Below are 25,569 nucleotides of genomic sequence, written 5' to 3' on the forward strand. Positions count from 1 at the left end.
TCAACAGGTCTGTTAGTTTATTATTTATATGTTAGTTTAATATTGTATATATTAGTTCAATTAATTTATATATTAGTTTTATTATTTTACATGTTAGTTTTATTATTTTATATGTTTGTTCTAAATTAAATAATTAATTTCCATAATTATACAAGATTTGATTATTAAATATTCACATATGGGTTCCGGGCTCAATATTTGAGGCCTAGTAACACCAAGATATCCTGAATTCTTGTGTTCGTGATGAGAAAATTATCTCGATTTATCACTCAACATGTCTGTTATTTTAAATGTTAGTTTATTATTTATATGTTAGTTTAATATTGTATATGTTAATTTTATTAATTTATATGTTAGTTTTATTATTTTATATGTTAGTTTTATTATTATATATTTTTTATTTATGACTCACTTATTTTTTACTATAATAAAATTAAATAATTAATTTTTATAATTATACAAGATTTAATTATTAAATATTCACATATGGGTTCCGGGCTCGATATTTGAGGCCCAGTAGCACCAATGTATCCTGGAAATATTATTGTTTTCTCATACTTAGTCCAGAAAATATTGTTGTTTTCTCATATTATTTTATTACGATTGTTGGCTAGAATTGGACAGAGTTTGTGTTTGAACTATCAGCTTTTTTGACGTATTTTTGGGTATAATAGATACTTAAATGATTAATTTCAATAACTACAAGGATATTACGCTAAAGGACACTACATTTTACTACGCTAAAAGGGCACTACATTACAAATACAAGCACTACATTAGGCCACAAGATACCACTAGAGGGAACTAAAGTAACAATTTATCTATTTTACTAGTCTTTAAGCAAATAAATAATTTAAATCGGTTAAAAATAACAAATAAATTTAATCACAAAATATTTACGAAAATACAATATACCACAGTAAAAAGTAAATAATTAGCATTTTTTTTAAAAACTAATAATAATTTCTCTATTTTTACTAATTTTTTTAGCACACTAATATCATAGTCCGGATAAAAACAACAAATTAGTTAAATCGCAAAACAATCACAAAACAACATAGAACACATTAAAAACAACTAATATGCATTTTTTATACGAGTTTTAACAAAAACTAAGTCTGAATACCTCGATTTAAGGTTTTTGGAAAGTTGAAAATTTGGTGATTTGGAGCCGAAACGAGCAACTCACAACGAGATAACGCCTTAGCTGGGATGTGGGACCGAGAATCTTTACTTTTTGTGGGATGGGTGGGCTCCACTCAAGCTTTTTTGGTCATTAATGAGGGGACCGCTGGTTTTTTAAGTTTTGGGGGGGGGGGGGGGGGGTGTCTGGTTTGGAGGGGAAGAGAAGGGGACGGTTTATTACGTAGGTATAGCGCTGTTTATTAAGGCGCTATACTACAACGCTTTAATAAACGGCACTATACTTGTCTGTCTTTTCAAATTCAAGTATAACGGCCGTTAAAGTATAGCGCCCTTTAAAAGGTCGTTCTACATATTTTGGTCACTATGTTTTTTTCCCACACATTTCGATCGTTTGAGTTCAAAAGAACCACATTTTGGTCCGGACTCCGGGAAAGGGTGTTCCTAAAATAAACTATGCTTCATCGATGCTGTACTTTATGTCTTCATACTCGTATCTTGTTCTCTATTTGTGGGGCTGTCACGTTTTTGCCAATTTAATACTGTATCCTTCAGATCTGGAATCCAAAGATTACTTCCTTTCTCTGCTTCCCAAAATTTGAAACAAAGAAGGGGGAAAAAAAACAGCAACACGAAGTCGATATGGCGCAATTTAACTTAAGAAGGGGAATAGATGAGAGAGCTGTAATATTCTACCATTTAAACTTCTAACTGTTTTTTTTTTTAATGAATCAGAATAAGTTTCTTTGCATTTAGTCGCATAGGCCAGTAAATTACTCTGAGCTAATATAATGAAATCGATTGACAAAAATCTTAGTATCCTAACCTCTAAACTATAATTCTTTTAAATTTACAACTTTTGGCAATTGATCTTGCAAGTCATAAATCACCAAATAAACACCATTACTTAGACGTGTCCCAATAAAAATTTCATATGCTTGCAAGGGATATTTAGCAGTGAAAGATCATGTCTTCACTAGTGCTTGGTTATTCGTGAATCATCTCCTTGTAGAAGACACAGATAAATGGGGTTATTCGACTATTGGGTCTTACTATGCATATAACCTAGAAATAGACATAATAAAAAAGATATCCCAATTAAAACACCTCCATGAATGGTCATGTGTTCACATAGAAAGTTTATTCATAAAATCATTATCTTACAATACAGTCAATTAATCGATCACTTTGTTCTATTCAACTATGTTTGCACCCATTTCATAGGCATTACTTCAAAGTCAATATCGCATTTGCTTTCCACCATGTAAACTTGCCAACAACAACAGAACTAAGTGCCGAAGTAGAGATAGAACTCATCCTCCTACCCCCACCCACCCACACCCACACCCAAAAAGGAAGGCGCCAACAAAGGAACAGAATTCATCTCTTCTCGGATGAATATACCTAATTTCTTCCAAAAACCATTTACACCCGATGGTATATGAAGGGAGAGACTTAAAAGGCCAACATCTGATTGTACAAGCATTTCCAGTTATTTGCATGAAATGGCAAAAGAATTCCTATTTACATCAGTTTATCAGAGTACATAGAAAAGAACAGCTTTAAGCACCATTAACACTATCGTTAGAGGTACCATCAACCATGGTATGAACGAAAATGAATTGAGTTCACAGAGCATAGGGATAAAGCAGCGTAGCAAAATAATTTAGATACAAACACTGAAAACAATTCATATTAGAAGTACAATTGTCTACACTGACCGACCTCAACCTCCGTGGGGCAGTAAGGACACTTAAAAGGCCGAGTGTTGTTGTTCTTCGACAGTTTTGTAATAGATTGCTTGCATAGCACATGCCCACAAGAAAGCAGCATAGGCGGATTCTCCTCAGTTGCCTGGTCCCGACTCACCGGACAGACAAAGATGGAGTGGAACTGAAACTCTCTGTCCAAGTCTACAGGCACGGGTAACTGTTTCATGGATTGCCATTCCTGCTTTTTCCCAGTCATCACATTCATTAGTTTCAGAAGGGTTGGCAACCCCTGGACACCAGCTGCAATGGTCACACTCAATGGACTGTCATAGGATTGACCCATGAGATTGCAGAACTGCCGAGCAAGCTCTTCAGCCAATTTATCCCAGTGGAAAGGCGATAGCAAATCTGCGTAAGGTGACGAATCTAGTTTTCCAGCCCATAATAGACAGGCCATGAGCCTCTGGATCTCTGCCATATATTTGGTAGCAAAAGGTGGAAAGAAAGTTCTCGCATAAGTTAAAGCTCCATCTCTACCTCTTTTCTGCAGAATTTCGACAAACTGCTGCCTGTGTAGCTTCATTTCAATATCAGACCCACTTAGCTTAAGTTTCTCACTGTTGGTGGTGGCCCAACCCAGAGCTCGCTCCAGGTTTCTAGACCTCATGGCTTCAAGTATTTGATACATTTCCAGAAAAGGAGATTTTTGGCCTGCAGCTTCAGGTTCTCCGGCCTCAGTTATGAAACAATCACCAAGATCAAAGTGGCCTTCCCGGTAGAAATGGCTGGCAATTATCTGGTTAACGGTATGGATATCAGAACCAACATTCCTGTAGGCCTTTGATATGTCAGGGTTAAAAGACTTCTCAAGGAGCTTAGGGTACTTGCTTAGGGCAACATTTAGCTCTTTTTGTGTTCCTTCCAACTGACTGAGTGGAGCAACTTCTTTCAACTTAGCTTTTAGTTCACTAAGAATCATTTTGTGCTCACTCAAAGATGCAGCATCATTTGTTGATTGTATTCTCAACAGTGCTTGTTCTATTTCATGACCGATCTGCGCCATCACTTCTTGGGATTTTGATGATGCAACCTTCTGCTTCTTTGTAACACGATCAAAAGCATCTTTAATGGTATTCAGCTCCATTTCCTACTTTCTCAAATTCCTGCTAGAACTTTCTTGCTGTAATCTAGATGAAAAGAATGCAACGTTAGTATGCATTGCGCACATATGGGCACCAATAGTAGGAGATAATAAAAGGAAAAAAATCCATCAGTGACTAACAACCAGACATGGCAGTGTATGTTAAAAATATATTTTTACTCCTCGGAACTACCTAACTTCAACTCATAATGAAACACAAGTTCCTAATTAGCTACAGCTGAAAGAAAGTTTATGATCCTTAAAGAACCTGAAAAGAGACAGGATCATTAAAAGTTAACTAATAAGACAAGGAATATTTTGATTGCTTCATTTTATACCTTTACCTGCTGCTAGTTTGTTTTGCCAGGTAGAGCAAACATGTATTATTTCCCACATAACATCTACCTTGCATCAATGCTTCAGTACTTCATAACCAATTATATCCTTTTCTCCATCCCAATTTAAGTGACGCCAATACAAAAAATAAGTAGCTGCTTTGACTTATATATAAAATGCTTAGGAAAAAATTAAAAGAGATGCTGGAGTTCATGCTTGAAGTTGTTTTAAATAAAGCAAAATACCATATTGAAGTTGTAAAATTTGAAACCTGAGAAAAATATGTAGAATGTTAAAAAAGTGGACTTTGGGCCTAACTCAACCTTAAAAGCTAGGGCATGAGATGAGGATCTGGGACTCTTACACGCCCTGCACGCTCATGCCTAGACATCTAAAGCATGGACAACACAAGGAAACAACAGCCTGTTGTAATGTTAAAATAGCAAGCACATCAGTGTGTAGATTTATACATGTCTAGATTCATTGTAATTGAATAAGAAAAATCTTTTTTTGTCCAAGTAAAAAATTGGACCATTTCTCAATGTGTGTCATCTTGCGCAGGGGCTATGCTAATCTTTTCTATATCGTTCCAATTTTATCGGATGTCCCCGAAGGAACTTGGATAGGAAAAATATTATAGAACATTCCTCTAAGATACCTTCGGATATTCTGTTTTTAAAGAATATATTTACCTACCATATTAATATATTTGGGTCTGTTATTCAGGGGAACGGGGAGATTGACAAGGATGTTACGCATCGGGTTGGAGCGGGATGGATGAAATGGAGGCTTGCGTCTGGTGTTTTGTGTGATAGGAATGTGCCACCAAGTCTTAAGGGCAAGTTCTACAAAGTGGTAATTAGGCCGACTATTTTATATGGAGCCGAGTGTTAACCAGTCAGGAAATCTCATGTCTGGAAGATGAAAGTAGCAGAGATGAGTATGTTGAGATGGATGTGTAGGCATACCAGGAAGGACCGCATTAGGCATGAAGTTATTAGGGACAAGGTGGGAATGGCCCATGTGGAAGACAAGTTGCGGGAATCGAGGCTGAGATGGTTCGGGCAAGTGAAGAGACATCGATGCCCCGGTGAGGAGATGCGAGAGGTTGACCATAGCGGGTCAGAGGAGAGGTAGAGGGAGACCTAGGAAGTACTGAGCAGAGGTAATTAGGCAGGACATGGCTCTACTTAAGCTTACCGAGGACAATGACCCTCGATAGGGAGGTGTGGAGGTCGAGGATTAGGGTTGTGAGTTGACAGGTAGTCGAGAGTCTCTTCTAGTCGTATTAGTAGTACTAGTACTAATCTTGTATTCTCTTATTCCGAGTTCCTTGCTGATTAGACGATGTGGCATTATTGTCGGTAGTTTTTGCACTTCTCTTATAGCTTCGTATCCCTAGGAAGTAGTGGGGAGTAGTAATTAGGCAGGACATGGCTCTACTTCAGCTTACCGAGGACAATGACCCTCAACAGGGAGGTTTGGAGGTCGAGGATTAGGGATGTGGGTTGACATGTAGTCGAGAGTCTCTTCTAGTCGTATTAGTAGTACTAGTACTAGTCTTGTATTCTCCTATTCCGAGTTCCTTGTTGATTAGACGATGTGGCATTATTGTCGGTAGTTATTACATGATGCGCTATTTGTTTCTTTTATCTTATTTCCTTGCCATTGTTAATGTTGGTTTATTGTGTCCTTGTCATTGTTCTTGAGCCGAGGGTCTATTGGAAACAGCCTCTCTTCCTTCATAAGGTAGGGGTAAGGTCTGCGGATACACTACCCTCCCCAAACCCCACATGTGGGATTGCACTGGTTTTGTTGTTGTTGTTGTTGTATTAATATATTTGGGAACCTCTTGTACATTTTTTTCAATCAAGTCAATGATAAATTTTCTCTATTCACATGGTATTAGAGCCTCTATGATCTTGGTATAAATTCAAATAGCTTCCGCTACCAATGGGCAGATGGCCAACATGTGAGGGGCGCCCTAGCGAGTGTTTATGTTTTTCTTCTTCCTTTCGACATCGATGTCGGTCCTATCTCCGAAAATCGATATTGCTACTCTGAAGATGATCATTCTGTCATTGCTCTTCTCTATAACAACCATTCATGCATTGCTTCTTTTCTACAACCGTTTCCACGCCACTACTCTCTAGGATCTTTCAAGCACCATTCATCTTTCCGGTGAAGGTTCTAGTGCCACTATCCATCTTGCTACCGACGTGCGACTTTATACACAATCATGATCATACTCTAAACTTTGAATTTACTATCATCGTTCTACCAATTCAAGATAACCTCCTGAAGATTTGCAACTATATCTCTTTGCAGTGATTAGAATAGATACTTCTCCTTGTACGGTGTAAGAAGAATTTCTTTCGATGTGCCATTACCAACAACTTTCTGGAGAAAATAAAATAAAGCACTACTTTTCTATTTGGTGATTTTGCACTATCCAACGAGATTGCTATATCAACTCTCTATGTTCTCAAAATAAGCAAATTCAAGATGATTTTCCCACTTTTGATTTTAATGGGGCGTATTCCAATATTCATACATGTCTGGATTATTGTATCTGGATAAGAAAACTCTAATAGAATGCCATATAGGATACCTTAGGATATGTTGTATAAGAAATTATAGAAAATATACTTACCTTTTAGCATAGAGATTGATTAGCCACCATACTGGGTGCTTAATCCTGTGTAAGGGGCACCTTCTGCACATAGTTAATTAAGTCAAGAAGAAGCTTCGTTTTGACCCCACTAGTGGGATTCTACTGAGTTGTTGTTGAGAAGCTTCGTTTTACTTTCACAAAGAATTTCATTATTTGCAGAAGATCTTATTTACAAACATTTTGGGACATCCTTAAATAGAAAGGATCTGCGAAATATGAGACGGAGTCGATTTCCCACTTCTCTAATCTAGAAGGGTCAATGGTTAATTTGATAGAGCTTTGACTTTTACTGCTTCATACCACCTGTCCTAAATCATAACAGCTAAAATGGCAACCTAGGTAACTGAAAGAAAAGTGCTTGGCGTATTACTTCTATGTGTGAATGATAAGGAACAAGAATTAAAAGGGTGCTTAGAGTGGACTGTGCATTTTGAATCATGTCCTGACATTATGCTCATTGGCAAACATAAGCCACGAACAATGCCCAATAAAAGTTAAAGAAACAATAATTTGAATTGGTCATGTGGAAAGAGGTTTAGATGGGCTTCTAGCACGAAATATTGAAAATTTTAAAAAGAAAGGTCCAACGAGATGGCCCAAACCTAAAGGATGATTGAAATTGGTGCTCATGTTCTTTTAGTTAGGAGCTCGTCCTCATTCAAATTCTAATTAATCTATTTTTCCTGCGGACTTACAACCAGTGTTATAAATGGCGCTCGCCTCAGCGCTAATAGCGTGAGACGAGGTGATGCGAGCAGCCTGCGCTATTTGGCTCTGTTGCGTTGCGATTTGTAAAAGGCGAACGCCTCTGCCTGTGTAGTGAGAGGTGTTGTGTAGCGAGAGGCGAGCTGTGGCATTGCTTTTTGAAAAAAAAGAAAGAAAAAGGCGCAGACATTAAAAGAAAAGACCAACGACTTAAAACATTAGGGCTTGCAGCGATTTCACGTTTCTTTCTTCTTCAACCTTCAAACAACAGAGCAGCCAAGTCCACCCAAGATGATTTCGACCTGAAAGCTTCAAGTTTCTGCCATCCTCTTCTTCATCCAAGTCTCGACCCAGCCCAGGTATGTTTCTCTTCTTCTTCGATTTCTTCTTCTTTTTTCTTCTTTCTTCTTTCTTCTTTCTCTCTATTTTTTTTTGCTCTGTGTAGAACAGAGAGTCTGTTGCTCTGTTTTTTTTTCGTTTTTCTTCTTCTTCTGATCTTCTCTTCTTCTTTCTATTTTTTTTGCTCTGTTTTTTGTCGAGCAACAGTGCAGCAAAAAACAAAACAGAGAGTCTGTTTATGCTCTGGGTTTTTTTCATTTTTCTTCTTCTTCTAATCTTCTTTTTTTGTTGCTCTGTTTTTGATTGAGCAGCAATATTGCACCCTGTTTTTGCTATTGTTTTTGCTATGTTTTTTCAATTTTTAATTCTTTCACTGTTGGGCAGAGGCAGAGAACTACTTCAAAACTTCAAACCTGAAATTTCCTCCTTTTTCAGTTATAGAGTAGAATTAATTGCATATTGTGATATAGACTTGATAATTGTTTTTCTATAAAACAGCATTGAAATGGCATCATCCGATAGTAATAAAAGAAATGATATAGCTTGGAATTTTGCTATACAAGGCTCATTAAGATCCGCAATTAAATGAGTGTTTTGTGAAAAAACATATCATGGTGGAATAACTCGTCACAAGCAACATTTGATAGGTGGATTTAAAATGTAGTACAATGTCCTCTTTGTCCGCCCGAGGTTAGGGAGGAAGTAAAAGCATTTGTTGAGAAGAAAAATCTGACAAAAACTCAAATGAATTATGAAGCATCGGTGAATCTAATTGATGAATATGATGAAATGGGAACGGAACACCCCCCCCCCCCCAAAACTCAAAAGATATCTTCAAATAGTTCTAGTGGGTCATCCACGGCGCGTACAGTGACAAAAGGTCCTCTCAATCTTTATTTCTCGGCAAAACAACAAGAAAAGGGAAAAGGTGATTCTGGTTCAGGTTTAGAAGCCAAGAAAATTAGGGGATCGCGTCGTAAGTGCCTTCGCAACATGAATGTACAATGCAGAGCTTCCTTTTAATTGTATTAACTACAAAACTTTTGATAAATTCATTGAGGTCGTAGGACAATATGGCCCAGGAATAAAGCCTCCTATCTATCATGAAGTTAGAGTAACTCATCTTAAAAAAGAGGTGAAGAAGATAGACAAAATTATTGAGGAGCATAGAGTGGAATGGAACAAGTTTGAATGTTCCATTATGATGGATAAATGGACAACACGGAATGAAAAAATGATCAAAAATGTGTTAGTGAACTCTCCAAGAGGGAGTGTTTTTCTTGAATCTTACGATGCCAGCAACTCTTCTACGGATGGAAGCAAAATGTACAGCTTGTTTAGAAAGACTATTGATAAAATTGGAAAGGAAAATGGTGTACAAGTTGTTACCGATAATGCTAGTGAGAATGTTAGTGCGGGTAAGATGATGGAAGCTATGTATCCACACATTTATTGGACTCCATATGCTGCCCATTGTATCAATTTGATGTTTGGTAACATATTCAAGGAAAACTCATATGCTTCAAGGAACTTTAATATAGTTACCTTTAAAACTTTAACTTTATTTATACTTATGTCCTATTAAATATTAACTATAAAATTGTTATTGTTACTTTTACATTTTTCACTAAGACCGTCAAGATATATTCTTACATCAGTCAGAGACCATTGTTGTTGAATTTGATGAGGAAATTCACAAATGAAAGAAATTTGGTGAGACCGGCCAAGACTAGATTTGCAACAGCTTTCTTTACTTTGCATAGTTTTTACTTGCAAAAGAAAAACTTGAGAAAGCTAGTTCTTTCAAATGAATGGAAAGATAATAGATATGCAAAGGAAGCTACGGGAAAAGAAACTGCCAAAATTCTTATTTCTCTATCATTTTGGAATGAAGTCGTTCGGGCTCTTAAAGTTGGTGGTCCTTTGATTAGGGTGCTTCGTTTGGTGGTGGGGAGAGAAAACCACCAATGGGCTATCTTTATGAAGTTATGGAAAGAGCCAAATAAACTATTGAAGTGTCATTTGAGGGAGATGTTAGGAAATATGAGAAAGTTTTTGAGATTATTGATAGCAGGTGGTCGAATCAACTCCATCGACCTTTGCATGCAGCAGGCCATATGCTGAACCTGGATTATTTTACAAGAATAGTAGAGATGACACTTTATATTCAGAGGTGTGGGTTGGATACAATAAATGTCTTGAGAAGTTGGGTTGGATACAATAAATGTCTTGAGAAGTTGGTCCCTGATGCAGCGATGGTAGATCAAATAGGGGAGGAGTTTGGTAGGTACTCACAAGCAGATGGCCTATTTGGTTTACAGGCGGTCATCAGAGCCAGAGACATAAGGTCGCCGGGTAACTAACTTTAATATAGATATCCTTATAGCTTTAATTTAATTTATTTGATTTATTTATACTTATTAACTTTTAAAATATTTTTCTATAGTTGGATGGTGGATGAACTTTGGACATCAAACTCCAAACTTGCAAAAGTTTGTCGTCAAACGACTATTCCTAACTTGTAGTTCACCTGGATGCGAGAGAAATTGGAGCGTATTTGAGCATATAAGAAGTAAATTTATTATATTAATATATTCTACATTGTATTATTATTAGTATCTATTAATTAATCTCTACAACTTATGAGCAGATTCACTCTAAGAAAAGGAATAGGCTTGAGCTATCGCGTCTCAATGATCTAGTGTATATTAAATACAATAGAACATTGAGGCGTCGTTATGAAGCTCGCGATACCATTGATCCAATTTTGTTGGATAACATTGACGAGGCAAATGAATGGTTAACTGGAGCCCCCCAAAATCACGAAGATGAACAAGTGTATGTAGGAGATGATCTCGATTGGGGTATTGTTTCTATGGCGGCTGGAGTTGAGGAGAATATCTATGGTCTTAGAGGGAGTTCTTCAAGTTCAAATAACAAGGGAAAGGGAGTAGCAAGTTCGAGCCGGTCCCTAATTGATGAAGAATCCGAGGACGAAGAAGATGATAGCCAATATAATGCTGACATTCTTGAAATTCAAGAATTTGAAAATCTTGAAGAAGAATAGATGTTGCTTGTTTTAGACTTTTAGTTTATGAATCTACTATGACTATCTATTGAGTTTTTTATTTTTGAATTGATATATTTATAATATATTATTGCTATTGAGTTTTTAGTTATATTATAATATTTTATTTTTTTTGTATAAATTGTTGCTTCACATCATCAAAAAGGCGAGTGCTTCGCTGCTCGCCTCTCGCCTCAGTGAAGCGGGCCCTCGTCGCTATTTGTCGTCGCACACTATCCAAAACACTGCTTATAACTATCATAAGCAAAGCCCTTTGAAACTATTGCATATAACAGATATCGCATTTTGATGTCAGTGGCTGAGCAATTTCATCTACCACCACAAAGGACTAGTCCAGATTATACCGTTGCATCTCCACATCCGACCTGCCATTATAAGCTACACTCGAGTCTCCACCAATATAGTAATATATACTACTTTCACTAACCTATGTCCTCTGAAACCCTTCCCCACAACCAAGTAACTTATACTCGATCAAGTAAACAATATCCTTATTGCTTGTAAAACAGAACCTTAAGAATAAGAAAGTTGCCCTCCAAGTGGGTGCACAACATCACGCAAAGTTCTCTTATAATAAGGCTGCCCTAAACAGCAAACGCTTGGAATTGACTTTACCTTAAAATGTTTTTACCAAATCAGCCTACTGTACATTTGCATCAATTAAAAATAGGCAATGTCAGAAATAGTGAAGTATGTAATGCATAGTTGAGTATTCAGGAGAGAAGAAGACGATGTAGCGCTGCAATGTAGCCCCCAGGCACTTATGTGGTACTTTTGAGAGAAAGAAATATGTACACATACAGTTCATCCATGGCTGTTTAGAGGTTAAATGGAATTAATATCCCTAGCTCAAGCATAATTTAACATTTTTCATTTATCAGGTAATAAAACAAAAGAAACACGAACTAAGGTAATAAAACAAAAATTATAAATTTGCATTATAATTTTGAGTAGAAGAAAGCAAAAAAGAAACACGAACTTATTTTTATAACCGAAACAGATCATACATCTACTTTTACTAATTGTTCAAAGAATTCAGCAATCATTATTAAAAATACAAGATGAGTAACAATTCAGACTGGTCAACTAACTTGCAAGTGCATAAAATGGAAAAAGAGATGAAAGTTACATTGCAAGACTGGCCCAAATGCTGTATTTAGACCAGATTCATCTAAAATCTAAATGCAGCAATCTCAAGATTGAGAGATTATCCTTCTAAGTAAATATTTTTTTCTTAATGACTCGCGCATAAGCCATTCATGGGAGGAAAATTAAAGATCCTGATTTCAATGAGATTGGAAAATCTACGCTTATTGCTTCGGTACCTAACCATTTCTAACTTGAAATACATAAAAAAATTCTTTAATGTTTTGAAAGAGGAATTCAAGAAAAGTATGCCCACAAGTAGATCAAGTAAAAACTTTCGTGGACAAAGTTACCTGATATTTAGGAGGGAGGTATATGCACCCACTGGCCACTGGATTAGTCGTGGCCAGCGGTTACCATTATTAAAAAAAAAAGGTATATGACTCCTTTGTTATCCCACCACTCTATTTAGGCCCATATCATCCCAATACAAAATAGTTTATCTTTTAAGTCAAGTTAGATGTTCTCTAAAACTAGATGAACTCTAGATCACACATTTAGTTCTACACGAATATACAAATCTCTTCTCTCTTCTTATTTCTGTTGCTAATAAGCAAAATAAAACATACAAGTCTCTAACTAGAATTAAGAAAACTTCTAATTGAACTGTTTTATATATATATATATATATATATATATATATATATATATATGCTTTGTCATACTCCGAAATGTGGGTGCAATTGTGCACCCACTGACCTAAAATCAAACCAGCGGTCCAAGAGTTTAGCTCAGACGGTCCTACTTCACAACAAATACTCTCACAATCCAATCTAATATACACAGTTAAGACCCGCAGAATTTTTCCAATTAACTGAGCTCCAACTAATTACTAACTAAAGAGAACCTGAAATTTCAGTCATTACAATTTGCTTCCAACGGAAATGAATTCATCTATACACGCCTCGTCCTCAAGTTCTCGACAAATAAGCGCAGAGCTAACAACAACAACATACCTAGTGCGATCTCACAAGTGGGGTAAGGGAAGGGTGGGGTGTAGGCAAACCGATATATCCGCACATCACTAGTTAAAAATTTACAGGTTTTCAGCTTAGGGAAACAGCCGTGGATCCGAAAAATAACTGTTATAGCTCCAGAATATAAAACCAAATTATTGCTATAATAGCCATCAATCAACCAACAATTATTGCATAAACACACCTGATAGCCGGATCTTCAAATTCGAAGACAATCCAAACGGTCAACGTCTAGAAAGTTGCAACAAATCTCACAAAGCTGATATTTGATCTCCAGTCAAACACTAAAACGAGATAGAAACAAACAACATGAAGAATTCGGAGAGAAAGTCGGGCCGGTGAAGGAGTAAGGAGGGGGGGGGGGGGGGGGGAGTGGATGAGGAGAGGGTTATTGCGGGTGACGATTGTGGTAGAAACGAGAAGATGGGTAGGGTTTCCTCTTGGCTGCTATATGTTTTATTTGGTTAAAAATGAAATATATGATTACTGGGTGCAAAAAGAAAACGCTGCTGAAGATATTGTGGATGCTAAAGATCGAACCCACGACTTGCTTTAAAAGTAGGTTAAATGCATTATAAGTAGCATATTTGCTAAAGTATTTTTCTCAAGATAGTTTATGTTTGGTAATCAATTAAAAGAATATTTTTGTGCTCTATAATATTTAATTAAACTATTAAAAAGTATTTCTAAGTATATTTTTCTAAAAACTTTTTGAAAAAGTACTTTTGGATAGAAATTACTTTTTTTAGCTTCTCAAAAATAACTTCTGTTTCAACTCAAAAATATTTATTTTATTTTTTTTCCTTCTAAAAACTTTGCCAAATATCTAAACTTTGGGGAAAAGGTACTTTTGGCAACAAAAAAAAAACTTGATCAAACAGATTATTATACTCTACCAAGGTACCAAATTATGATTTTCTTTCCTATTTAGTCATCCAAATATGAATTATTTCACTAGATACCCACAACATTTCACTAACATAAATATTGGATAAATTCGTCTAATAAAAACTTAATAGGTGGAATAAATCATTTAATCTTTTGTCTTTCTATGATTCGAAGTTAATATATTATATTCATTCCAATTTCATTGACCATTAAGTCGTGGCAATTTAGTGCACTAAAGTTTTTTTTTTCTTGTGAGAGTGACCAGATAGCATATAATTGTAACCGTTGGCATATAATGTGCCTCGACCAAATAACACTTCATTACATATGGATTAGGTGATTTTAGCTAAATTCCTTGCTTGTACATTGGGTCTGCCCCTTAGTTTTAGAAATAGAAAAAAATGTGATTTGTAATTTACGATACGCACAATATAGAGTTGAGAAGTGTTACATTATTACCCAAACAATAACAAGAATGGGTTACACCTTACAAATGCATATTAGATCGCAACTTGTGTATTATTGGATGCTATATATATGATGATATCTTTTACATAATCGATATGTATTATTTTATTTGATAAATTTATTTTTCATGGTAAAAATTCTTATATATATTTAAAGATGGTTTATCTAAACCTTCTTGAAATAATTGCCAAAAAAATTGTTGTTAGGATCATATTTTGATGTTTTTCAACTATGAGTAATAAGCCTTTAAGAAGATTGACAAATATTTCATTGCATCAATTAATATGTATTTAATCTTTAAAGGTGCGAAGAGATTTTAATAGCATAGTAGTTAAGATAGTCATAGAAAAATATTTTTTTATACATATACATAAAAAAACTTTTATATGACAATCAACATAAGTTATCCACTAAACTTTTATCTTCATGTACATAACATTTTCAAGCATGATGTACTTGTCATTTTCAAATTTTGTTGGTGTATAAAACCATTATGTATCTCTCGTAAAATTAATTGGAATAACATGATTGTAAAAACTTTTCTTTGTTGTCCTGAAACTTTCAATTACAACAAATTGTCATACAACATGCTAAGTATCTCTATTCTTGTCAAATGTTAAGAGTTTACCCTTAGAATCATATTTTAGATAATTTCATACAACATGGTAAGTTCTACTCTTGTCAAATGTAAAGAGACTAAGGGTGTGTTTGGTATGAAGGAACCGAAAAATATTTTTAAATTTTTTTATGTTTGGTTGGCTTAAATATTTTGGAAAATATTTTTCTCATGAACTCATTTTTCTCCAATTGGAGGAAAATATTTTCCCTATCAAAAGAAGGAAAAATATTTTCCAAAACTCTTTTGCAACATTCCCCACCCTATTTCCCATCCCCACCCCCCACCCTATCCCCATGCCCACCAACCCACCCCAACAACACTCCACCCATCCCAACCTCGCCCACCACCCATCCCAACCTCACCCACCACCTACCCTAAATAAAAATATTATTAAGAGTACTTTTGTAAATAGAGTGCTTTTTTTATTTCAACAAAATGAGTATATTATTTTCATGACATCGAAAAAGTATTTTCTTTCGTTTCAACAAAACGATTACTTTTTTTCATGATGTCGAAAAATTATTTTCTTTCATTTCAACAAAACGAGTATTTTTTTTTTAAAAATGTAGAAAAAATATTGTCTTTCATTTCAAAAACTAAGTATTTTCTTTTCCTGAAACTAGTCTATCGGCACGTGCGTTGCACGTGTACGCCGAGTCATGTAAATATGATATATTTAAGACTAATCAAGTCAAAATGTTCTTTCATAATACAAAGGAATAATTGAAGAATTGCGCGTACCTTGCAAAAGATTTTGATGCATAATCAAAGTTTAATCTTGAACAAGCACATGCTTTCAAGACCATGTATCATCCAGATTTAGGAAAATAAAATAGCAAAATAATATTGACATGCATATGAATACCATTTTATAATTAGAAAATATTTACCCTCAAAATTGGATAATAATTAAACTTATAATGTGGATTTAAGGACACGTGATTTCACTTAATACCGATTGATAAATATGAAGATTAAAAATATAATTATATAATAAAGTAAATCAAACCAGTATTTGAGTAGCACTCAACCCTTGAGTTAAAGTATCCTCGAACTGATTGATGCAAGGACAATAAAAATATAATAAGCTGAAGAACAAGAGTGTGAGCGAGAAAAAAAATTATATTGCTTTGTTATCAGTCGTTGCTACAAATGGTTAGAACTCCCTTTTATATAATAGAAGAATTCTATATATGGTACAATTCTAATTGCAGAAAGAAATCTCATGATTAACTAAACAATCGTTCTTGATTCAATTCGTTCCGGGATTTCTGCCATGATCTTCGACCGGTCGCGGATATCTCGCTTTTCCGTTATTACGCAATCTTCGGTATTGTTCGATACCTGTCTCGTTGGGTCTCGATTGTTGTCGGCCTCGATCTTGGAAGGTGCCTCGAATCCCGATCTCGGTACCTTGTCTTCGTGCCTCGATCTGATCTACTTCGGAGTCGTCCTTCGATGCAAACTCCCGGTCTCGGTCAAATAGTAAAATCGGGCGGGCCCGATTTTAACAGTATACAGATAGTCCCCTCATTTTTTTGGAGTGTAATGACAAGAAATGAATTGAGCCTTCGATTTTCTACCTCGACCTGTCATGAAGTAATCCTTGTGGCATAAGCGACGGAAGTGACTGAAATATCTCGTTTGTACAGTTTCCTAGGTATTAAATGCGTATCAGTCGATGGTCGGCCACCGCCAATATTGAACCGTCATTGTGAAATTTATAAATAGTCCCTCTCTCAACTATTTCAAACTTTTACTTTCAAATTCTTAATCTTCAAAACTTTTTATATCTTTTAACCTCTTCATCTGCACATCTACGATTTTCAATGCTACCATCATTTCAAAACACCAAATTATCATATGCATCTATTTTTAACTTCAAATCCATACAAAAATGGCAAAAACATCAAAGATTGTTCCTCAAAAGGAAAGCACTTCTTCATCGTGGCCGGCCGGCGACAAAACGCCAGTGGAACTCGACATGAAGAGTGTGTTCCCGGGGGGTGTGTTTTTACTTCTGACTTCAAAATCGATAAAGCCTCATCGATTCCTGGTCGATGCGAGCCAGTGTCGAGATACATATGCTCGATAACTGAAGGGTACCTTAAGCAGGTAAGGAAAGACTGCAACTGGGAAGGCAAAGAAGTGGTGATACCGACCCCGGAAGAAGACATTACCACTCATGTGGAAAGGTTTTTAAGTGTTTACACCTACCCTTTCACGCTAGGTCCCCTCGACCCCGTCGTCATCGATTTTTGTCGTCAGTACCAGATAACCCTAGGCCAAATCCACCCTTATTTTTGGCGAATTATTATTCTACTCCGATTCTTCGTGAGCAAAGTCGAGGGGATGTCTTTCACCCTCGACCACTTCATCAGGTTATACAGCCCCCGCCTCTATCGAGGCGGATTGATAAAACTCCAACGCCGGGCCACCAAAGTGTTGTTCTCGAGCATAGACGAGGACAAGGACCGAGGCTGGATGGGCTGTTTCGTTTGAGTGAGGACTTCAGACCTAATCCCGGCCGAGTAGATGCCATTTCCTGAGAAGTGGAATATGAAGCGTAAGTATAGTTCCACTGTTAATTCTTATTTATTGTTTTGGCCATTTGCTTCTTCTCATCGATATCTTTTTTCATGATGTAGCGGTTGCTTGGATGCTCAGTGCAATTCCTAACCTCAAGAGCTGGGTTCGGGACCTGGCCTCGACCTCTTCGTACGCTGAGCGCTCATAGCATGATTTATCAAAAGGCCAATGGGAGGCCAAAACTCACGGTAAGCCCCTTTCCTATGTCCTTGATGATTTGATTAAAATGCCTTTCTTATACTTAACCAATTTTCCTGCGTATAGGCCTGGGAAAAGATGCGGTCATGAGGCCCCCGTCTGGCGAGGAAGAGACCTCGGCCCCGATTCTGAAACCGGCAAAAGACAACAAGAGAAAAATGGCCTCAGCTTCCGAGGATCCAGAACTTAAGACAAGGACGGCTCGTAAGACGAAGAAGAACAACATCCCTCTGACCGAAGAATCTGTTCGGCGTCTGAGGGATGAAGACGAAGAAAAATAAACGACGACGGCTCCATACTGGTGGCCCGAGTAAATAAAACCATCGATGCCCCAAAGACAATTGGATCGATGGTGGTTGATGAGGCTTCGCCTCGAACTAAGGGGATATTGGAGAAGGACTCGGGCAAAGTTCCCGAAGGAGATCGAGGATGTCTCCCACCGAAATGAACAAACGGTGGGTATATTTGATGGGACCGGCCCCGAAGCTTTTCGAACTGAGGAGAACACCCCAAGTGACTCCATTGGGGCAATAGTAATCGGAGACTCGCCCACTCTTCCTGCTTTTTCTAAAGGGGCGATTCGGGAAGCCCGAGCTTGGGGACTCGAGGTAGACGAAGCTCATGAGGGAGAGGACCCCTTCCGTGATTTGTTTACAAGTATCAAGGATGCTGCCGGCCCGAGTGACGCATCGGGTCTTTACTTTGAGGCTCAACGAGCCCTGAACCGGGTAAGTCTCGATTCCCTTTGTTGATGTCATATTTTTCCATTTTATGCCTAACTTTTTCTCTTTTCATATAGGCTTTAGATTTACATCAGGAGGCGTTTTCCAAGTCTCGGGTGGATCTAAGCCGATGTGAAGTTGACTTCCGAGGGCTTTCGGAGGAGAGAAATGCCCTCAAACTTCTTAATGGGCAAAAAGAGGAAGAGATCAGAGATCTTCGAGTCAAGTTGGCCAAGGCTCACCAAGATCAGATAGATCTGATCGAGCAGGTAATAAAAATCTTAAAAGCTCATGGGCTCGATTCGGGAACGGTGACTAATATTTTAATCTCACAGCTGCAGCAGAAAATTGAGAGGATCGAGCAGTTCCGTGAGGAGGACGACACAATAAAGGTGGAGTCCTTGGGGTGGAAGGAAGGTATGGACCACTTTGCAGCAAAAAAAGAGACTGCTCGAGCCCAATTATCATCGGTCGAAAGTCAACTTCAAGGCATGAAAGAGTGGAGCTCGACTCAAGCAAGGAAAATAGAGGAGCTTAAGGCTCGGTTGGCTTCTGAACTTGCCAAGGCCAAATTTGAAGCTGGAAAAGCAAATGCTGAGGCGGATGCAATCGTGGCCATCTATCGGGCTGATGCTGAAGCCGCTCAAGTCCAGGCGAGAGAGGCATCAGAGTCCGCTCAAACTTGAGCATATTGGATTGTTGAACTCGCCAAATGCCAATCTCGGAGGGAAACCCTCGAGGAAATTCACACTCGGGGTTTTGATCTTACCAAAGAGATAACAAAGGCTAGAGAACATGGAGCCGGAGCTAGAGCGCTGGCCACTTCCGATGATGATGATGGCAGCAAGAGCGGGTCCGAGAATGGGGAGGACCTGGATGTAGAAGAAGCTGCCCCCGAGGAGATCAGGAACCTTAGGATTTTTTATTTTTGATCTTTTTGTATAGGATCCCGATCGGACCTTGTAAATATTCATATATATAATGATCTCTTTCCTTTCCGACTTGTCTTTCTTTCTTTTATGCCTCTTGAAAGTTTTGTTCATAAGTTCGAGGCTTAGGCATTTTGATCGAAACCAAACTAGTGTAGTTTTTATAATCGAGTGAGTACTTGCTCGAACTCGGATTAGGGTGACCCTTAGGTTTTAATTGAGTGAGGATAATTTCTTCGAACTCAAAAATAAAATGCCTTTTAGGCTCTTAAATTAGGCCAATACGGCCATAGCAAAAAGAATGGCTTTCTCCCCCTTTTCGGCTTGATAAATTTATCGTTTAATCATATAAATTTTGTTGTGCCTTAACACAAAATAAAGGATTTGCTCGAGAGTTCGAACGGTTCCGTACCCATTAGGATTTTCAAGGGTCGATATTATTGAGACCATTTGTTTTGCAGTGCCTTAGCATAAAATAAAGAATTTGTTCGAGAGCTTGAATGCCTTTGTATCCATTAGGGTTTTCGAGGGTCGATATTATCGAGACCCTTAGAAATTTAGCCTGGGGTAGCCTTTTTAACCGGTTTAAGAAAATATTCGAAGGCCTATTTAATAACGAAAATCGAACGTCTCCGAACTGTGTTGATTTGGCTGTAGCCTTTAACTTGGGATTCGCCTTTTGGGCTTGTTCCCATGTTATACTTCGAACTTGTTCGAAGTATCAGTCCCCGAGTGGGGTGGCTGTGGCCTATAAAATCGAGGATTGCCTTTTTAAGGTCTTACGATCTCGAGGTTTAGTAATTCGATCGTGTCGGTATTTTGGACGGCAGTCCCCGAGTATCGGATAAATTGTTTGAACTTCAGTTGTTATCGGCCCTTAAGCTAGTTTCCACCATAGATCATAAGTATGAGATTGCAAAGTATAAATTTTAAAACATGGGGTATCTGGTAAGGAAAAATACTTCTTCCAATAAATTATACACGAGTACATGTTTTGCCATTAGGGCTCGAGTAATCTACACGGACAAGGTTCATTTGGCTGTTTGGTCCTCTATAAAATTTACCTATCGAGACCCTATCGACACGAAGTATTTTCCTTGTAACTATCCGAGGGTGATGCCCCCCAATATTCGAGGTTGATTGTGAATGAGCCTCGGATACTGTTGAATTGCTCTAAGTTAGCATGAACAACGGTTGCCTCGTTAAAACCTCGCCGGAAAAACCCATTTGGGATAAAAACCGGTCTAAGGGAAAAAGAGTGCAACGCATGCTTTCAGACCTAAGGATTGTGTTTGAAGGATCCTTTGATGTCTTAGATTAAACACCTACAAACTGTTAGTATAAAATATAAATGAAAATGGAGAAGGTTGTACCTTAGCAGTAATATCATTTGATGAGTGACACGTTCCAATTATTTGACAACTTTTCATCGTTCATCGTGCTGAGTTTGTAAGATCCTTTTCCAACGATTCGAGGATCTGATACGGTCCCTCCCAATTTGGGCCGAGTTTTCTTTCATTTGGATCTCGAGTATTGAGGGTGACTTTTCTCAATACTAAGTCCCATGTTCTAAAATATCGAAAATTGGCTCTTCGGTTGTAGTACATTTCAATCCGTTGCTTCTGTGCGGCCATTCGAACGAGGGCGCTTTCCCGTTTTTCATCTAGCAAATCAAGACTTGTATTCATAGCCTCGTGATTCGACTCTTCCGTTGCATATCGAAAACTGACGCTAGGTTCCCCGACTTCGACCGGGATTAGAACTTCGGCGCCATATACTAAAGAGAATGGTGTTGACCCCGTACTGGATTTGATGTTGTTCAATACGCCCAAAGGACCTCGGGCAACATTTCTCTCCATTTTTCCTTTGCGTCGTTTAACCTTTTCTTTAGATTTTGAATGATGGTTTTGTTCGTTGACTCTGCCTATCCATTCCCATTGGGGTGATATGGTGCTTACAAGATCCTTTTGATTTTGTGGTCTTCAAGAAACTTTTGTTACTTTGCTGCCAATGAATTGATTTCCATTGTCGCATACGATCTCGGCATGCATTCCGAATCGACATATAATGTGGTCCCTAATGAAGTCGATAACTTCTTTTTTCCTGACTTTTTCGAAGGCCGGTACTTCAACCCATTTAGAGAAATAGTCAGTCATAAATAAAATAAATTTAGCTTTACTTGGGGCTGATGGCAGAGGGCCGACGATATCCATTCCCCATTTCATGAACGGCCACAGGGATAGGACCGAATAGAGTTGCTCCCCGGGTTGGTGGATCATCGGCACATATCTTTGACAGATATCGCACTTTCGAACTAATTCCTTCGTATATTTTTCCATATTGGCCCAGTTGTATCCTGCTCTGATGACTTTGTGAACCAATGATTCGACACTGGAATGATTTCCGCAAGTTCCCTCGTGAATTTCCCGTAAGACGTAGTCGGTGTCTCCGGGACCCAAACATATCGCCAATGGTCCATCGAACATCCTTCTATATAGTGTTCCATCTTCGGTCAATGTGAATCGTGCGACTTTCGTACGTAGAGTCCTTGATTCCTTAGGATCCGACGGAAGATTTCCGTTCTTTAGGTACTCGATATATTTATTCCTTCAATCCCAGGTCAGACTTTTGGAGTTTATTTCGGCGTGGCCTTCTTCGATCATTGACCTCGAAAGTTGCACGTTAGTCCCCGCGCTAATTTCGTTATCTTCAACCGATGAGCCCAAATTTGCGAGGGCATCTACTTCGCTGTTTTGCTCTCGAGGTACATGCCGTAGGGTCCATTCTTGAAACCGGTGTAATATCACCTATAATTTATCCAGGTATCTCTGCATCCGATCATCCCGAACCTCTAAGGTTCTGTTGACTTGGTTTACCACAAGTAAGGAGTCACATTTGGCATCAATGACCCCTGCTCCCAAACTCTTAGCTAGCTCGAGACCTGCAATCATGGCCTCATACTCGGCCTCATTATTAGTTAACTTGGAAGTTTTGATAGACTGTCTAATTGTATTACCCGTGGGCGGCTTCAAAACTATACTTAGCCCAGGACCCTTCACGTTCGAAGCGTCGACTGTGAATAGGGTCCACACCCCCAATGTTGTACCTGCTTTTAATAATAGTTCTTTTATGACCTCATGTACGAGGGCTGGCGTAAAGTCGGCCATGAAGTCTGCTAAGATTTGAGACGATGGCCGTTCGGGGTTGATACTCGATATCGTACCCGCTGATTTCGACGGCCCATTTGGCCAATCGGCCCGAGAGTTCGGGCTTATGCAGAATATTGCGAAGAGGATAAGTGGTCACTACACAAATTGGGTGACATTGAAAATATAGTTTTAATTTCCTAGAAGTGTTTATTAAGGCAAGCGCCAACTTTTCTAAGTGTGGTTACCGGGTATCGGCCTCACCTGGAGTTCGACTAACATAGTAAACAGGAAATTGCGTACCTTGCTCTTCTCGAACTAGGACTCCACTTACCGCGATTTTTGAGACTGCTAAGTACAAGTAGAGTTGCTCGTCTGCTTTTGGAGTCTGAAGCATCGGCGGGCTCGAGAGGTACCGCTTTAATTCTTCCAGTGCTTGTTGGCATTCCGGGGTCCATGCAAAATTGTTCTTCTTTTTGAGCAGCGAGAAGAACTTGTGACTTCTATCTGAAGACTTTGAGATGAATCGGCCTAGGGCGGCTATGCGCCCTGTTAATTTTTGTATGGCCTTAACATTATCCACGACTGTGATGTCTTCGATCGCCTTGATCTTATCGGGGTTGATTTCGATACTCCGATTAGATACCATAAAGCCGAGGAACTTGCCCGAGCCGACCCCGAATGTACACTTCTCCGGGTTGAGTTTCATGTTGTATTTCCTTAGGATATCAAAGGTCTCCTGCAAATGTGTCAAATGGTCCTCTGCTCGCAGGGACTTAACTAGCATATCGTCAATATAAACTTCCATTGACTTACCTATTTATTCTTTGAACATTCTATTTACTAGGCGTTGATAAGTGGCACCAGCATTATTTAGTCCAAACGGCATTACATTATAACAATATGTGTCGTACTTAGTGATGAACGAAGTCTTTTCCTGATCCTCCGGGTTCATTTGTATTTGATTGTACCCGGAGTAGGCATCGAGAAAACTAAGGATCTCGTGACCGGCCGTGGCATCGATCATGCGATCGATATTCGGCAAAGGAAAAGAGTCTTTAGGACATGCTTTGTTCAAATCTTTATAATCTACGCACATCCTAAGTTTATTTCCCTTTTTAGGGACTACGACTACGTTTGCTAACCATTCGGGATATTTTACCTCCCGAATAGATCCTATCTTGAGAAGTTTGTCTACCTCATCCTTGATGAATGCGTGTTTTACCTTAGACTAGGGTCTTCTCTTTTGTTTTACTGGGCAGAACCTCGGGTCCAAGCTCAGTCGATGTATAGCGATTTCCGGCGGGATCCCTGTCATATCTAAATGGGACCAAGCAAAACAATCCATATTATTGATAAGAAATTTAACGAGTTTTTCCCTAAGCTCGGGGGTTAATCTCGTTCCCAGGTATACCTTTCGATCGGGTAGATGCCCGATCAGTATGACCTGCTTTAGCTCCTCGACCGTCAATTTGGTGGCGTCGGAATCCTCGGGGATTATGAAGGATCGAGGGATCCAATAGTCATTGTCCTCATCCGTTCCCTGCTTCTCCGATTGAGTCAAGGCTGGTAGTTGTGGTTGCTATTTAGCTTCCTATTTTCCTTTGGATTCCGATCTTTTTGTTGACGAAAATGCCAATACTGGTATCACTTCGTCGACCGCGAACATCTCTTTGGCAGGGGGTTGTTCCCCGAATACTGGTTTTACTCCATCCGGTGTTGGGAACTTTAACATTTGGTGAAGTGTTGAAGGAGCTGCCCTCATATTGTGAATCCAGGGTCTTCTAAGCAGGGCGTTGTATCTCATGTCTCCTTCGATCACGTGGAACTTGCTTTCTTGAATAATCCTAGCTATATTTTACTGGCAAAATGATTTCTCTTTTAGTCGTTTCGCTTGCCATGTTGAAACCATTGAGAACTCGATTTGCGTGCACGATCTGGTCTTGTAAGCTGAGTTCCTCCACAACCCTCGATCGAATAATATTGGTCGAGCTTCCTGGATCAATTAAAACACGTTTAACCTGAATTTTATTCACAAGGATAGAGATTACCAATGCATCATTGTGGGGTTGTGAAATTCCTTCTGCTTCCTCATCGTTGAATGATAAAGTGCCTTCTGGTGTATAGTCTTGAGTTCGTTTTTCCCTGATGATCGATACTTAATGCGTTTGAAAACAGGCCCTTGTGGAATATCGATCCCACCAACGATCATGTGAATCATGTGTTGTGGTTCTTCTTGCTCATTTTTTTTGTCTGCATCCCTGTCTCTAAAATGATTTTTAGCTCGGTCGCTCAAGAACTCTCAAAGGTGACCCTCATTGAATAAACGGGACACCTCCTCCCTTAGTTGTCTACAGTCTTCGATTCTGTGACCATGCGTACCATGGTGTTTACATATTTGATTGGGGTTCCTTTGGGATGGATCGGTCTGTAAGGGCTTGAGCCATCTAATATCTTTGATTCTCCCAATAGCTGACACAATACCTGACGCGTTGATACTGAAGTTGTATTCTGATAATCGTGGTGCCTCTGTGGGATCAGCACGTTTATCGAAACCGTTTTGCTCATTAGCCCTCGAGAGCTCTATCCTCGATCGTTACTTCGATCATTTCGTATGGGATTACATCACGGGCCGTTGTTTCTACGATCTGCATTGTATGGCTGATATCGGTCTTTTTGCGACCGAGGTTCTCTGTCGATATCTCTCTGAATTCTTCTAACGGTCCTGATCGGATAAGCGGAACCGAAA

The 25,569-nt window shown here is 38.5% G+C and overlaps 1 protein-coding gene and 1 non-coding gene across 2 annotated transcripts; both read right to left on the reverse strand.

Annotated features, from left to right (window-relative positions):
• Positions 1–2,614: 2,614 nt before the first annotated feature.
• On the reverse strand, positions 2,615–13,740 carry LOC104092811 (protein RMD5 homolog). The gene is made up of 2 exons (XM_009598485.2): positions 13,446–13,740; positions 2,615–4,042 (listed from the first exon to the last, which is right to left on the reverse strand). The coding sequence occupies exon 2, from the start codon at positions 3,997–3,999 to the stop codon at positions 2,839–2,841; it is 1,161 nt and encodes a 386-aa protein (XP_009596780.1). The 5' UTR covers positions 4,000–4,042; positions 13,446–13,740; the 3' UTR covers positions 2,615–2,838.
• On the reverse strand, positions 4,853–4,950 carry LOC117275909 (U6 spliceosomal RNA). The gene has a single exon (XR_004506145.1). It is a non-coding gene; the product is annotated as a U6 spliceosomal RNA (small nuclear RNA).
• Positions 13,741–25,569: the final 11,829 nt, after the last annotated feature.

The sequence above is a fragment of the Nicotiana tomentosiformis genome, chromosome 2, assembly GCF_000390325.3.
Source record: "Nicotiana tomentosiformis chromosome 2, ASM39032v3, whole genome shotgun sequence".
Lineage (NCBI taxonomy): Eukaryota > Viridiplantae > Streptophyta > Magnoliopsida > Solanales > Solanaceae > Nicotiana > Nicotiana tomentosiformis.